The 16367-nt window shown below is 55.3% G+C and overlaps 1 protein-coding gene across 2 annotated transcripts in view; it reads left to right on the forward strand.

Annotated features, from left to right (window-relative positions):
- Grm4 (glutamate metabotropic receptor 4) overlaps positions 1 to 2825 on the forward strand; it is a 79086-nt gene extending 76261 nt beyond the window's left edge. For both annotated transcript variants that reach the window (XM_004624227.2, XM_023720848.1), the window contains one exon: positions 1888 to 2825. In XM_004624227.2, the coding sequence (XP_004624284.1) occupies positions 1888 to 1937 (50 nt within the window). In that variant the 3' untranslated portion in view covers positions 1938 to 2825. The remainder of the gene's footprint in view (positions 1 to 1887) is intronic.
- The last annotated feature ends 13542 nt before the right edge of the window (positions 2826 to 16367 follow it).

The raw sequence follows: 16367 nt of genomic DNA on the forward strand, positions 1-16367 counted from the left end.
CACCTCCCGAGGCACTTGCCACCCAACTCCCAGCCTGCTTTGGCCAAGTGCATCCCAGCCCAGGCTGGGTCCTACACGCTGTCCAAAGGTCCTTTTGTGCTCCTTGTCACAAGGCACCCAGGAGGGTCGTGGGAGGGTTTTCTTTTTTTTATAAATCGTGTGGGGTGCCATGCTGTTTTCTGATTCTTTTTCTGGATGTCATGATCCCATGATGTCTGTACAGGTGGTGCCTGAACTTGGAAACTTCCCTGCCACTGTCCAGCCAGTGACTGCCCATTCTCTGCTCGAACGCTTCTGCAGACTGGGGTTCACGTCCACAGAAGGCCACTCACCCCTCCACTCAGCTCCCTTTGGTGTTTGTTTTTGCCATGCTGGGGACCTGGCAGCTCCCCACTGCCTCTTGGTTCATCCTGTCCCCAGCAAGTCCCTCCGCTCACGAAGGACCCCTGGAACATGGGAATCTTGTCTGTGTTCATTGGCTTCTGGTCATGCTGTTGTGACTCAAAGGTCCTAGAACAGAACGCCAGGGATGTTTGTTTCTGACCTAGAGTGTGTCATGGGAGGGTAGGTAGGGGCCAGGTTCCTGCCATCCTGCTGCTTCATGAGCCCCCAGAGACCCAAAGCTGATGCCACTGCCCTCCAGAGGGCAAGGAGAAGGACATCAATCACAGGATGGGGGGGTTATGTGCTGCCAGTGTCTTAGTAGCAAGATGGCAGCCTATGAGGCCCTACCTAGCTGCAAGGGAGGCTGGGAAATGTAGTCCTTTGCCTAACCATCCCAAGCCCAGAGAAGATGGGACAACTTGCACACTGTCACATGTCATCTCCAATTTCCACTTTAAGTGGCCAGCACATCCCCTTTTCTGAGCTGACAGGACCTGAAAGAGTAAGTTGGGGCAGCTTCAAGGCAAAGGATAGCAATGATTTTCTTCTATCTGGCTTCTTTCCTGTAGACCCTTATTACTGGCTGTAGAGAAGGTCCCCAAACCTGACGGAGAAGCACAAAAGCAAAGGCCCTGGGTGCTTATCTGTCAAATGGCAGTGACCTGTCTTTGGCCACTCTGGGCAGGAGACACTCAAGAGAGCTGGTGTCATCACCTGGCTATAGAGTGGACACGGGTCTGGGCCCCGTAGGGAACCAGTGCTGAGGGGCTGTGGCCAGGAGACAGGAGATACCCGGATGTGCCACCCAGTGCCAGTGTGAGGGGTATTGGCCAGCATGACAGGGGCAGAGAGGAAGTCATCTCAAGCCCAAGGGGAGACAGTGGCCCCGAGAAGTGGAAAGGACAATACCCGGGGGTTGTGGGGACCTGGGCACATGTGTTTTCTTAGGGCTGACTCCTCCTACGCCTCAGTTTCTAGCTGAACAAGGCCTCTCTCGTCGTCACTGTTTCCTTTGTCCCAAGTCCCCATCCTTCCCCAGGCTGCCATTCTGAATGCGTGTTCTTCCCACGAGCTTTTCCAGAATCCAAGTGCTTGAACTTCTGAGAGCTGTCCCTTTGATAATCCTTTACGGTTACATAATTGTCGCACAAACAAAGGGAATATTTTAGGGTGTGGTGGCGTCAGGAGGCTGCGGGGCTCTGTGGGGGTGGGGAGCCATCCCCAGAGGAGTGGGGTGACAAGTGAAGGGGAGCAGCCCAGCCCCGGGCTGAGGTGTGGAGGAGGGACCACGGTGGGAAACCAGGCTCAGACCTAGAAATGGGGGGTGGCAGGGTGGGGCTGCCATGTGGGTCTGAGGGGTCAGCCGCTGAGTTCCGGGGCCCAGGCTGGGTGTTACAGGTAACTGGGGGCAGGTTGGTTCTCATGCAGGGCAATGCCTGCAGGGAAGAAGGGCATGAAGCAGGCAGCCCCTGACACCTGTGTCCCCTTGCTCTTTTCTTCCAGCACTGGCCACCAAACAGACTTACGTCACCTACACCAACCATGCCATCTAGCTAGGCCGCCGGAGCCACGCAGGATGAAGAGCAGCCACAGCCCCATGGTTGGTACACTGTCCACAGCCACTCCTGGGGACCCAGCTGATGTCCTGCGTGCCTGTGGGTGCCCACAGACGTGGCTTGGTGCTGAGGACAACGGAGCCCTGGCCGTCCCTTCTGGGAGCCGGGGCGAGCCAGGTGGGCAACAGGAGGTGGTCCAGGGGCCCGCCCGCAGCTCCAGGCACTGCAAGAGGCTTGGTCTTACTGTTGCCACTGCTGGCCGCAGGGCACAGGGCTCAGGGTGTGGAGTCCCAGCGCTGGTTCTCCCTGCACCCTTCCCATCTGTCTGCCCTGCTGGCCACCGTGTCCGTCCATCTGTCCGTCCGTCTCCATTTCTGTCCTTCTGTTCTCCCATCTCTGTCCTGCCTGTTTTCTCTGCACGTCCTTCTGTCTGGGTTCTCAGCTTCTGTGGTTCTTGCCCCCTCTGCTCTGCCTCTGCTCCCCTGCCTGCCCTGTTCGGCCCACCTCTCCTGGGACCCCACATGGCGCCCCCCCAAGCACTTTTCTTTCTAGTCCGCCCTACTTCATTGCCTCTCCAGTCAGCCAGTCCACTGACTTTTCCATGTCACAAAAGAGAAAAAAGAAAAAAAAAAAAATCAAAACACAAAAAAGCCAAAACAAAACCCAATCTCAAGCGTGTTGCAAGTGCCGCACCCTCTTGGTGGCCTCGTGTGTGTGTATGTGTGTGTGTGTGTCCCCATGCCCCCTGCCCGCCGCCTGTCCCACCAGTCTGCCGTGTGTCCTGCCCGCCTGCTCCTGCCCCTCCTGCTGACCACACGGAGTTCAGTGCCTGGGTGTCTGGTGATGGTTATTGATGACAATGTGTAGCGCATGATCGTTTTTATACCAAGAACATTTCTAATAAAAATAAACACATGGTTTTGCACCCTGGCTCCGCGTCCACTGTCGGTCCTGCTGTGGGGCCAAGGGTCAGGACAACCCAAGCCAGAGGGGCTGGAGTTGAGAGAAAGAGGCCATGTGGACTGTGGGGCTCTGGGTCATGGGGAGACCTAGGCAGGGACAGCAGGGTCCAGATGAGGGTCTCTGCTTTCTACTCCATCCCTGTCCCCTTCTCTGGCTCTGATTCTCCCCTCAGAGTGGCTCCCAGCTGGTGTGGCTCCTCAGGTCTAGGCCCTGCGAGGACCCCTGTGTGGCCATGTGGCCTCCAGCCCCTGGCACAGGTTTGGCACGTGCCCATCAGTCCCCTCCCATATGCAAGTCTGCCTCACCCACAAATGCCAGGCTGGCGACAGTTGTGCGCAGGTGGGAGGTTGAGAGGGAGTGGTGCTGGGCCGGCCCTGCCTGGAAATTACAGAGCCCGCTACACAATGAGGACACAGCTGTCTGCGCTTCCCGCCTTTCCCACCTCACAGCTGGTGGCAGCGGCTAGCCGGCCAGCCATAGGACCCATGGGATGTGCAGGCACAGAGGGGCCAGGCGGCACCTGGTGCAGGGTGACCAAGAGGCTGGGTCACACACAGTGCCTGGCATTTGTGCCCTCTGCAAGCCCGACGTGCTCCTGGGGTGTTCTGGCTGTGCCCCCACTTAGTGTACTCTGGGTAAGTGTCTGAGCCTGAGCAGAGAGAGGGGTTGGCCTCGCCCCAGCACCTTGCTCAAGCTGGGGGGCCTGAGACCCCTGGCCAGTGCAGATCTTGCCCAGAGCTGCAGGCCTTGGTGCTTGCTGGGGATTTCCAGGTTAACATGGGAGGTGGTGGGGGTTCCATCCGGCACCCCTCCTGGTGACTTCCCTCTCTGGCTCAGCTTCCTCTTGAGGTGATGGAGGCAGAAGCTTGGCCTGGAACCTCGGGGTGTGGGTGACGCTGGGCCCAGGCTTGCTCAGGGTACCCCATCTGCAGGAAACAGCAATGGGGCACCTTCTTGCTCTGCGGTGGGGGTGGGGGTAGCATAGCCCCTGGCTCTCAGCTCTCAGGGGAGGACCATGGCAGCTGGGAAGGGGTAAGGGTGGCTTTCAAGGCCTCTGGAATGGGGAAGAGGCTGAGCACCCCTGGGGGCCAGGACAGCTGCACGGGGCTTGGACCTTCTGTCCCCAACCTGCTTTGGGCTCTCAGAAGGGGCAGGCCAGCCCCTGCATGGCCATGAGGGTGAGGCCTTGGGAGAGGGGTGAGCGATAGATAGTTCCTGGGCCTGGGCGCTGAGAAGGGTTGGGGCTCCATGGGCCAAAGGGCGGGGGCTGCAGTCAGACCTTCGGCAATATGGAGGTGTGGCCAGGGCTGGCGGCCCGGGACTGGGGCGACTTCTCAGGTGCACCCCAGAGGTAGAGAGCCCTGTAGGTCCCTCTCAGGCCAGTGGGCCATCCCAACCCTCGCTACGGCCCAGTGCTCCGGGTCCTTAGGACTTTATACTGCAATAAGATGGACGAGGAGCTGTCAGCCCCGGTGCCTCTGCTCTGGCCCAGGGGCTGTGACCACCATTCTGCCCAGGGCACAAGCTCACCCCAGGGGGCCCTGCGAGGCTTCCTAGGACAGCAGCCCCGAGCCTCTGAGGTGAGGCCCAGCTGTGCAGCCACACAGCCCTGTTGAGGGCCAGACGGAGGGAGTTGTGAAGCCAGGTTTGGCTCATGAGTTTGCTGGGTGCTCACACCCGAGACCGGGCTCAAGCAGCCTGAATAGGAGCCCACTCACCTGCCAGGCTGCAAGACACACAGGACGTGGTAAAACTGCCATGATCTTGGGGACAGGGCTGCAGAGGGAGTGGACAAGCTGGAGCCCAGGGGCCCTTCTGGCCCAGGTGGGCTTCTTGTTCTAATGTCCCTAGATCGATACCTGCTGTACTGCCTTCTCAGACCCTCAAGGTAGAGGCAGTGTGGAGAACAGCATGGGGCACAGTGCCAACTGCCCTAGCACCCCTCAGCCTCAACACCACCAAATTGGCTTACAGTCCCCCCAAAGATGAGCAGACTCCCCTCTCTATCCCCCAGGTCCATTGAGCACTGAGGGGAGGCTGAGGCACCAGGCCGCTCTCTGCCTGCTGCCTGCCTGTCCCGCCCTGGCTGCCCGCGGGGCCTGCCCTGGCACTCTGATCCTCCCAGGGCCTCCCCCCACATGGCCCAGAGCTGAATGGCACTTGGTGCCCAGATCTCACTTGGGTTGGCAAAAGCAGCAATTAGCATCTAATGAGGCTTCTTGCTTTATTTTTAGGTAACCCCCGAGGCCCTGCCAGTGTAATTCAGCCCGCCATCCTCGGCAGATAATTAAAGCATGTCACCATAATTTGCCTTTTTTTTTTTTTATAAAGCCCCGTAATTATGTTTTTATTGCAAGTGAGGGGGGAAAAGAGAGGGGAAAGGAAACAAAGAGAGGTGGGGTCGGGGCAGGAAATGGGGCTTGGCTGTCTCATCTGGCTCCTCCACCTCCAGCACAGACGCGGGCGCCCCTTGCTCTGGTGCAGCCGCGCCCTGGGCCTCCTCCAGGAGCTTCCTGCCCGAGCCCCTCCTGTGGCTTCCCCTTCCAGATCCTGCCCCCTACCACCTAAAACCAGCCTCGGGTCTGTTTTGGGTAATGTAGTGGCTGGGGATAGGAAGCTGAGCCCACCGTGGGCCTCACTGGGTAATTCTCACCAGGCAGCAGGGAAATCTTTGCGCTACTCCCCTTCTGCACTTGTTGGAAAATTTCTTCATAAAAAAGTTAAATAAAACTCTCCTCCCAGGTCTGGGTATCTAGCGCAGCAGTCTAAGTACCTGCTGGGCAAGCTCAAGGTCCCAAATTCAATCCCTTGTACCACTGAAACCGGGCATGGTGGTGCATGCCTGTAATCCCAGTGCTGGGGAGGCTGAGGCAGGAGGATCACTGTGAGTCTGGACTGTGTAGAGAGAGCCTGTATCAACAACAACAACAAAACAACCCTGTCGTCGCAGTGCGGGGTGAGGGGCAGGGATCTGCTCTGAGAACCCTTGTTTTCAAACTACAAGGTAAAGCTCTGTCTTCAAGATACGCCTTGGACTGGTACGCATGGGGCCAAGCCTTGCAGGGCTTCCGATGTCAGCCCACACCCGCAGTGGTGGCACAATTTGAAGGAGCCTGCTGCCCCAAAGAGCTTTGTGACTGCTGGCTCCAGAGCCTACAGTTCTGTAGCTAAGCCTTGGAGCCAAGGTGTGGCGCAGGGGCAGAGCTTCCTGATCACCCTACGCCGCCGCCGGGAGTTTTATCTGGTGACAGAAGTTGACCTGGAGTGGGAACTGAGAGGCCTGGCTTCTTTCTTTCTTTCTTTCTTTCTTTTTTTTTTTTTTTTTAATATTTATTTATTTTTATTTATTACATTTATTTATTGTGTGTGTGTGTGGCCAGCTCAGCCCACCAGGGGGCGGGTCTGGCTGGCATGTGGTGCTGGGGATCTAACCGAGGTCCCTGTGCTTTGCCAAGCTTGTTTCAAGTAGGTGCTTTAGACCACTGAGCCATCTCTCCAGCCCCGGCCTGGCTTCTTTCTATTAAGGCGCTGGCACCGATTTTGCTGTGCGCCACGGGGCATGTTGTTTTCCCTCTCTGAGGCTGCCTCTTTATCCTTAAGGTAAGATTTCAGCTCTGACTCTCAGAGCCTGAGCGAAGCAGACAGATTCCAGCAGTACAGGAAAGGGGAGGTGACTACAGAGGAGAGTCTTTTGGGGCCAGTTGCTATGGCAACTGTGCCCATAAGAAGGGGTGGGGGTGGGGCCTGGGTATGCAAATCAGACCCTTCCTTGGGTTCCCAGCCCTACTTGTCTGTGTGTGATTGGAGGAAGAGCTTCGTGGAAGAGGATGGAGGGAGAGGAGAGAGGCCAGAGCGCTCCTGCACCACTGCTGCCGCAGGGCCGGTGGAGAAGCCGTGCAAGTTAATGTCTACCTGGACAGGGCCCCCAGGGCCACCTGCTGGCCTGTCTCACGCGTGGACAGGAGGACACGAAGCCTCAGAGCCAGGCTGTCAGGAATGCTGCAGCCCCATCCACTGTGGGACCCCGGGCTGGCACCTGCTGGGTGGTGGTGCAGGGGTGGGGAGCAAACCTAGGCGGCCCTGCAGAGGCTCTGGGATGAGCCGCAGACCCAGCATCGTGAGAGCCAGCGAGGGGGCTCCCCGTGCCCCTCCTGCAGGGACCTGGGCACCCTGGACTTTGCGCTTCTGCTCTGCCTGCTCCTCAAAGGCTGGGCCCTTGGGGTGCCGGCCTGGCCCCTCTCCTCTCCTTCCTCCACCTCCCCAGTTCTGCGGCTCCCACAGAGACATGGGCTTGCTTGGTGGCTCTTGGCCCCTGCTCCTCCTGCCTCCTTGGCAGCAGGTGAAGGCTGTGGGCAGAAATGCTGGGTTTCTGGGTCCTGTGCCTGCTTGTCCAGTTCCACCTTGGAGACCTGGTGTAGCTTGGGGATTTACAAGGGGAAATAATACAGTATGGGACACTGAATTATAAGATTATTTTATAATTGTCACCCCAAGAATCACATACAAGAGTGCGGGAATTCTGTCCTTACAGTAAAGACCAAAGAATCCAGCTGAGGCCTGGATCCACAGCAAGGCCTCCTGCAGGCCTGTTTCGTGGATCTGCACTGGGAAGGCCCCAAGGTCCGGGGTGGAAACTAGAAAGTCTGTGCCACCAGGCTGAGGGATCCACACTGGAGCCAGGAAGCGATGCTCAAGGCAAGAGCCAGAGCGCCCGCAAAGGTGCCACAGCCATCCTCAGGGACAGTGAGGTCCCGAGCTTCTCCAAGGATGAGAACAGCCAACTTCCCATCAGAAAAGGCAGAATGACAAGGTCCTCCAGGAAACCAGCAGCTCCCAGCAGATCCCAAAAGCTTCTGTCCTCCGGTTCTGCTCTTCTGGTGCAGCACGGGCCATCTACACGCAAGAAGCATCACGCTGGGCGTTACAAGTTGGCCACCAGTTGCTGGTGCACCACAAACTGTGGGTTGAGGTGGTGACATGTCACCTGCTCCCCAGGGCATGGGCAGAGGAGACTCTGCCAACCCACTCAAGCATTCCAGGACAAGAATTAAACATCTGCGTTTCAGAGACCGCGGGCCTATTTGTTATCAAGGGACAGCTTTTCCTCTCCTCACCAACAAGCCTTCGGGTGAGTGCCGAGCGCACACCTGCCTGGCAGCCTTGAAGTCTCTGGGGTGACGCTGGCCACATGTGCTTGCCTGTGCCCCACTTCTCCAGCTCTGTCCCATCCTCCTCCCGAGTGACCAGCAGCCAGACAAGCCAGAAACCTGGGTCCTCTATCTGATGCTCCGTCCCACTTGCCACACAGCCGCTACTTTGTGCTCCGCCTCCCTGTGCCCAGAGCCATCTCCAGGATTCCCCTATCTCCCCTGGCTCCCTGCAGGGCCTCCCCTCCTCCACCTTCCTCCAGCCTCTAACCACCTCCTCCACGTGTGGCGCCTGGCAACTTGCTGTGTTGTCTCTGCCCTTGTCTTTGCCACCGTACTTATCTTTATCTTTTTGTATATAATGCGCATTTTCCAGCTCTTAAAAAAAAAAGCAGGCTGTAGCCCAATCACTGATTGATGTACCTATGCTGAGCTGGAACTTGGGATCCTCCTGTCTCGGCCTTCCCAGAGTGCTCATATTATAGACAGCCGAGGTAGGCAGAAATAGGCAGTCAGACAGGGCAGGCCCCTGAGGGAGTTAGTACAGAGGACGAGGACACATTACAGCTGTGGCTGGAGGCGCACCTGCCGAAGGCCGGGCCTCGAGATGAAGATGTAATGAACAGGCCTGCATGCCTTCCCAAGGAGAAGCAATAAAGATTATGCTATAATTGATAGCACCTGGCCCGATAAAGTCTAGATAGGCATCAGTCACTCAGGAGGTGACCAGGACCTCCTGATCCGTCTCTTCCTAAAAAAGGTCCCTCTTTCCATGCACACTTGCCACGCGAACTGCTTCCCCATTGGATCCACATCACCTCTGCGGCCAACCTCTGATCTGATTGGCTGGTCACAGTTCCGCCCACGTCGTACCCACCCGTGATGTTGCTCTGTGAAGCTTCCCTTGAGAAGTGGCCCCATTGGCAACCCACCTGGGCCCTCCTGTCTCTCAGGGGCTCTCTCTCTCCCTCAAGGAAACTTCCTACTCCTAGCCTCTGTTGTTCCTTAGCTTTTATTCTTGGCTTTTGGAGAACACGCGCTCGGCATCACAGCCCCTCGCAGGTGGAAGCTGAAGTGTCTCCCTGGGTGCAGTGGGAGCTCCTGCTCCACGAGGATTTCAAGCGTGCACGGCCATGCTGGCTTTCTCTGACCCTTTTAAGCTGTTTCCTTTCTCACTGCTTTTAAGCAATTTGATTGTGATGTGATTTTCTTCATGTTTCTTGTGCTTTGCTGAACTTCTGGAATCCCCGGGTTTACCATTAACCTTATATTTGGAAAATCTGAGGCCATTATTTCTTCAAAAGTATTTCAGTTCTCGCCTCTACTGGCTTTCCTTGGACGCTTCTGTTGCACACATACCACATCTCAGAGTTGTCTCAGAGCTCAGTAAAGCTCTATTTGTTTTGTCCTTTTTTTATTTTTATTTTTTTGCGGAACCGGGGATTGAACTCAGGCCTTGCACTTGCCAGGGAAGCACTTATTCCACTGAGCCATCTCCCCAGCCCCATGTCCTTTTTTTTTTTCCTTTTGATTCAGTGTCTCTTTTCGTAGTATTTGGGTTTACCTTTAACTCACTATGTAGCCCAGGCTGGTCTTGAGCTCACATTAATCCTCCTGCCTCAGCCTCCTGAGTGCTGGGATTACAGGTGTATGTCACTCTGCCTGACTTTCTTTTTCTTTCTTTCTTTCTTTCTTTCTTTCTTTCTTTCTTTCTTTCTTTCTTTCTTTCTTTCTTTCTGGTACTGATACAGGGAACCTCCAAATGACACTGAGAGAAAAACTGATCTTTCAACCTAAAAGGTACCTGGAACGAGTTTGTGTTCTCTAAAACTGAAGAATGAATTTTAGGAACAAATAGAGGTTATGAGCAGATTTATTGAGGGAAAGAAAGCTCCCATCCAAGAGAGGGACAAGAGGGGGCCAGAGCAGGTTGTCACGGGAAGCTCTCTCTTCCAATGATTTTTATAGAGGAAAACCATGTTGGGGAGGCGGGTCTAAGGTGGTGGAGAAGACATGGAAACTTGCTTAGGCGGGCATGAGGTGGGACAAACCAATGAAATTACAAGCGCCATTGCTCAGTAAAATTGATTCAATCCAGTACCAAATGGGGAAGCGAGTCACATAGCAGGCAGGCACGAATTTCCTGTTTGGTCTTGGTCTCGAGGTCAGGCCCACATAGGAGTGTCCATCTCTTCCAAGTTGTAAAGTCATCTTGTGTTCCATCCCCTCCCCATACTGGGGATTGAACTCAGGACCCTGCGCTTACCAGGCAAGTGCTTATTCTACTGAGGTGTTTCCCCAGCCCCTCATCTTCCATCTTGTCTTCTTGAGGGCCTGGCCCTGACTGCCTATAATATTTCTATCTAATTTAGCTGCCTACAACAGTACCGGGGATCGAACTCTCTCAGCTTTGTCTCTTTCATTGCTAGAAGCACAGATGAGGGGCTGGGGATACAGCTCAGTGGCACAGGGTCTGCCTGCAAGTGCAAGGTCCTGAGTTTGATTCCTGGTACCAATAAAAGAAGCATGACTGGGTCTGCCTTGTACCTCCCAATCCTCTGGATAAACGTGTGTTTCCCAGGCGTGGCTGCGTGGACCACAATCGTCACAGCTTTGGAATGCCCTCGCGCACCAGTCCCCATGTCACCAGGTTTTTTTCTGCGTAGGGTTCATGCCCTCCCCCTCCTCCTTCTCCTCCTCCCCCTCCTCTCAACCCCTGGCCATCTTTTATTGCATGCCCAACAGATTTTGCTTCATGGGATGCTGGAAATTTCTGTGCACAAAGAAGTCTTCTCCAGCTTTGTCTGGAATGCAGCTGTCGCTGGGAGCCTTGGGAGCGTGGAGGTTTGCTCTGTGGCTTTGCTGAACAGGCCCCACGCATAGCCCTGCATCTGAAGCTCGGGGTGCAAAACCCCAAGTGCCCTCGAGCCCGAGCCCTGCGCCCTGTGCGTCTCCAGGGTCCCTGTGGTGGGAGGTCATACAAGGAGGGCTCCCTAAGCACCCCAGGGCTTAGGTCAGCTTCTGTCTCACCCCAGTGAGGGAATGAACCCTGAGCATGTTGGGAGCACCTGTCCACCTGACCGGTGAAGCACAGCGGAATCTGGGGGGCGGGATGGTGCAATGAGCTTCCGCTGAACAAGATTCCCAGAGAGAGAGCCAAGTGGGAGCTGCCGAAGCACAATTACAAAGCACACAGGACACAGCTAATCCCAGACAGCAGATGTACTTCTTCAAGGCAAGATACTGAAATGCTCAGACCCAAACTTTATTTATTTATTTTAAATAGCATATTTTAAATGCTTACAGAAAGGAAGATGCTACAAGGGAAACCAGGCAATGAGTGAACAGACTCAGAAATGAAAGCAATAATGTTGAAATTTAAAGCCCAATGGAAGAGTTAGACTGTCTATTAGATACAGCTGAAGAGATAGTTAGTGAATTGGAAAATAGATTTGAAGAAATCATTAGGCCAATGTAGTACAGAGAAGAAAACAGGAACAGAAGGGAAAAGGTATGAGATACAAAATGAAGAGTTCGTCTAAAATTTTGGAGACCTTAAGAGAATTGGGAGAGTAATATGTAATGATATGTTCATTAGGGATTTTTTTTGGGGGGGGAGAGAGATTGAGAGAGAGAGAGAGAGAGAGAGAGAGAGAGAGAGAGAGAGAGAGAGATACCCTGGGAAAGAGGCATGAAGAACTCTAAATTGAGGAAATAAGGAGAAACTCACATCTCAAAGCATCACAGTAAAACTGCAGAAGTCCCAAAACAGTAAGTTAACTGCAGAGCAGAGAAAGAGAGAAAGTCAGGTTACCAGAGACTCCAGGATGGGGGCAGGGGCGCTGTCCTCGGGGCACCCCAGAAGTGACCTGGGGGAGGAGACAAGCAGAGAAAGGCCAGCTTGAGCAGGAAGGGCGCAGGCCCGCCCTTTTCAAACGCGTCTAAGCTGATCTCAGCATCTCCTCGGGCTGGGCCTGCCGGGTGGGTGTGTCATTGACCTCAGGCAGGGGCGGTCACTTCTTCCCCGGGAAGGGGAGGGCCACGGTCCCCATGCACAAGGCGGTGGGTGAGCGGAAGATGGTGTCCGTAAAGGTAGGCTGGCCCCGGAGTGTGAGGGACCCAGGGCAGGAGAGAGGCTGGAAGGCGGGGTGAGGGAACCCCAGCTTGGGGCAGGGCCCTGTCTGTCTCCCCCTTCCGTGCCCACGCAACGCCTTCTCCATTCTTGCTATGAATTTCTCACCAAACAAGCTCCATTAATCGTCTAATAACCGGATTAATTAAGAACGCTGAAAGTAAACAGCAAGAAGGTAATTTGCTCCTGATTACTGTGTAATTGCGTGAGGATGAACTCATTTGCATATGCAAAGGAGGCTCCAGCCCCGGGAATCAAAAAGCAGGGAAGTGTCACCCGCGCCTCTGGTCCTCCCTCCCCCTCCCCCCTCCTCTTCCCCCTCCTGCACGAGGAGGCGCCCTGCAGCCGGGCCCAGCCCCCCCCCCCCGTCCTTCGGCCCCTTCCCTTCTCAGGGCTGGGAATTCCACGCCTGAGGACCCCACTGTGGGCCCCCAGCCTCGATTTGCTCCCCTCGCTCGATGTCGCACTGGGCCTGCAGTCCCCGCGAGGACGCAGCTCACAGCGAGCGCGGGCGCCCTTGGCGAACTCGAAAGCGCCGCGCAGGAGCCAGCTGGGCATGATTTTCCACCCGCGACTGAGATTTGCCGAGTGCGCATGCGCCGCCCAGGCCCGCGCGGAAGCCGTCGCGTCCAGGCAGCCCTCCAGGACTGTGCCGCGCTTCCCTCTGGGGACGTAGTTTGTGCATTTCTGTCGAAAAGCTGGCCCGCAACTCCGGCTAAACCCGCGGCCTTGGGCAGGGAAGGCAGCGGGGCACCAAGGTCTCGCCTCCGTTCCCCAGGGCCAGGCTCCGCCTGGGGAGGGCGGTCCCGTGCCGGGGCTCCCGCCCCCCAGTGCTTCGGACGCCAAATTGTTTTCTGATGGCGGCCCTCGGTCTTCCCTGAACTCAATTTGCGTTTTCAAAGCAGCTAATAGACGCATTAAAAAATCCATTTTCACTCAGGATTGAATCTGACTGAGCGAGATCAATCCGCAGAGGCCTCGCCTCCCTCCCCTACCGACCCCGTCCCTCTCTAGCCGCTCCCGTCGCCATGGAAACCCGCCCGGTGCCCCCCTGGGTTCAGTGGGGCCGGGGCTAGATCTGAACCCAACACCGACCCTTTCCAGGAGCTCTTCGTACATCATCCCGAAGCCGCCCAAGACTCCGAAGTGTGTGCGTGACTCAGTTTACCCAAGACGAGTGTGGGCGTGAAAGTGTGCGGGAAGGTGGGGCTGGCTCAGTTTACCCACTGAGGTGTAACTCAAGCCTCCGCGCCCACTGCTTCGGTGGGGTCCGACCCTTCCACTGGGCCATCTCGCTTGGGCGCTCAGGGCCGCACCCAGCCGGCCGGCCGCGGGGTCTGAGCTCACCCAGCATCCGCTAGCCGGGGCTCTCTGTGCCTGTCCCTTGCTGGGCCCACGATGGGCTCCACCGCTTGCTGGGAGGGCCCGCCCCGTCACAGCCTGGGTCTCCCTCTTCTTTCCGCCCTGCAACAGCAGCCCTGGCAAGGAGGGCTGGGCTCCCCGAGGCCGGAGGCCGAGACAGGAAAGTCCCCTAGAAGCAGCATTAAGGTCTCAAGGTGGCAGCGCCTCCCTCGGGCCTCCCAGCCGCTGTCCGGAGCTCTGTATTCCGGGGACCCTGACAGCACGCAGCTGGGCACGGTGGTGGGTAGGGGGGTGCTGGACCCAGCCTGGACGGTGGAAGCAGAGGCTCCGGGCGGAAGGACCGGGGGTGTCCAGGCCCACACTTTCCGGGGCGGAGAAGCTGCTGGCTGTGCAGTGCAGCCCCCTCGCAGCCCCTTCTGGAAAAGCCTGCCTGGGGCTGTGGGGAGGGTCTCAGGGCTGCCGGCCGGCCAGCCAGGCCCGGCTCTAGGCTCAGCAAGTGGGCGCCCCGGGACCCGCCTCAGTAGGGGTCACCCTCAAAACAGTGCGACCAGCCCTTTTCACCAAGGCAGGGTGAGACCCCTGCCTGTGTCCGTCATGGGACTGGCCTGACGGAGGACAGAGATGCTGGGCCAACAGAAGGACCTTGTGATTTCCTGGGGGTCCTTGCGGGGAGTTACTGAACTTGGGTGAAGTGGACCCCGGAGCGTCTGATGGCGCTAATGGACCTGGAGAGCTGGCTTCGGGTCCTGGGCAAGCGAGGCCGCCTCTCTGCCCTGCAGCTTCCCTACCAGTAAGGGGCAGGTGGGAACACACAGCTTTAATCCCAGCACCCAGGAGGCTGGGGCAGGAGCAGCACCGAGAGTTCAAGGCCAGCCAGGGCTCCATAGTGAGAGAAGCCAGGTGCGTGGGGGCCAGAGCCGCCTTCCTCTATCTCAAGGTCTTTCCAGCTGGTCTGAAGAAAGCTGCTATAAATATTCTTTTTTTTTTCTTTTTCTTTTTTTGGCAGAACTGGGTATTGAACTCAGGCCCTTGCACTTGCCAGGCAAGTGCTTATTCTACTGAGCTATCGGTCCGGTCCCTGCTATGAATATTCTTGCACATGGTTTTTCCCCTTTTGATTTTTGTCCAAAGTGATTGCCTAGGAGAGGAACGGCTGGTTCCATGTATGCTTAGGTACAGTAAGGTGGAGCCAAAGTGACCCCCACAGCAGCCGCCAGGCTTCCGGTGGGGCTCTGGGTGACCCACTCAGTGCACCTGGTGGCTGTCTGGGCGGCGCTGTGGCAGCCCACCTTGTTTTAATTTATGTTTGCCTGGTGATTAACAATGCTGAGGACTTTCTTCATTGTTTATTGAAAATGTGGGTATCTTGGTGATGTGCCTGCTAGCGTTTTTTTTTTGGCAGTTTGCAGTTGACTTGCGCACCACTTCCTCTCTGATTTGTCTGAACTCTGCGGATGCTGGACCCGCATCTCTGTTGGAGAATGTGTATGAGCAGATGTGCTCTGCTCTGTGGCTGCCCGGACTTCTCACTCTCTTATGATGTCTTTCTATGAACTTTTACTTCTTCCTCCTCTCCCCCTCCTCCTCCCTCTCCCCCTCCCTCTCCCCCTCCTCCTCCTTCTGTACCAGGACCTTGTGCTTGCCAGGCAGGCACTGTGCCGCTAAGTTATATCTCCAGCTAGATGAAGTTTGTGTGTGTGTGTGTGTGTGTGTGTGTGTGGCCAGCTCAGCCCACCAGGGGGCGGGGCTGGTTGGCATGTGGTGCTGGGGGATTGAACCGTGGTCCCTGTGTTTTGCTAAGCTTGTTCTAAGTAGGTGCTTTAGACCACTGAACCATCTCACCAGCCCTAGATGAAGTTTTAAACAGCAATGCAATCCAAGGTATCAGTTATTCCCTCTGCAGATAATTCTTTTGTGTTATGCTTTAAGAAATCATTTTGTACTCACTCAGGAATGGAGGTGCATGACTTGAGGTCAGGCTGGACACAATAATGAAAACCTGTCTCAAAAAAAAAATAAAGAAAAAAAAGAAGAAAAACATTTTGTTACTTAGAGAAATGGAAGGAGGGAGACAAGGCTGGAGAAGGGTATAAAAAAGAATGCAGATGTGTTGTGTACACGCACTGACCTCCCCCTGCCATGAATGTGGTCATTATGTACTGCAAACGTGGACTAATAAAAAATAAAATAAAAGACAGCTCTGTATTTTTGTCTAGATGCATTATTGTTTTACTACTCACATTAGATCAATGATCCATTCAGAATTAATTATGGGGAGTCGGCACAGGCATGGAGCCCTTGTCTACCATGCCCCAGGCCCCGGCTTCAATCCTCAGTCCTGAAAGAAATTAATTTTTGTTTGTGGTCTGAGGTAGGAGTTAAGCTTCATTTTGTTCTGTATGAGCCAATTGACCCACCATTTACAGAGAAGATAATCCTTTCTGTACTGAGTTGCGCTAGCATTTTTGTCATAAAACATTTGACCATATATGTGTGGTAGGATTTTCTAATACTTCTTGTTTTCTAATATTGGTCTGTCTGCTCTAAAATCTGCCATACGGTGTCTTAATTGCAGAGGCTTTATAGAAAGTTACAAAATCAAGTTGTTTAAGCCATTTGTCTAACTCACAGAAGTCCTGGCCGTTAGGTCCTTTGCATTTCCCCATATACTTTATTTTAGACCGGTGCTGGAAGTCGAACCCAGAGCCCAAGCTAAGCAAAGCTCACTTGCTGAGCCACACTAGCTAGCTGCCTACCCTTCTAGCATAGGTTTGTCAGTCTCTGCAAATGCTGGGCTTTTTATTGGAATACTGTTGAATCCAC

This window comes from Octodon degus, unplaced genomic scaffold (assembly GCF_000260255.1).
Source record: "Octodon degus isolate 3935 unplaced genomic scaffold, OctDeg1.0 scaffold00005, whole genome shotgun sequence".
NCBI classification, from domain to species: Eukaryota; Metazoa; Chordata; class Mammalia; order Rodentia; family Octodontidae; genus Octodon; species Octodon degus.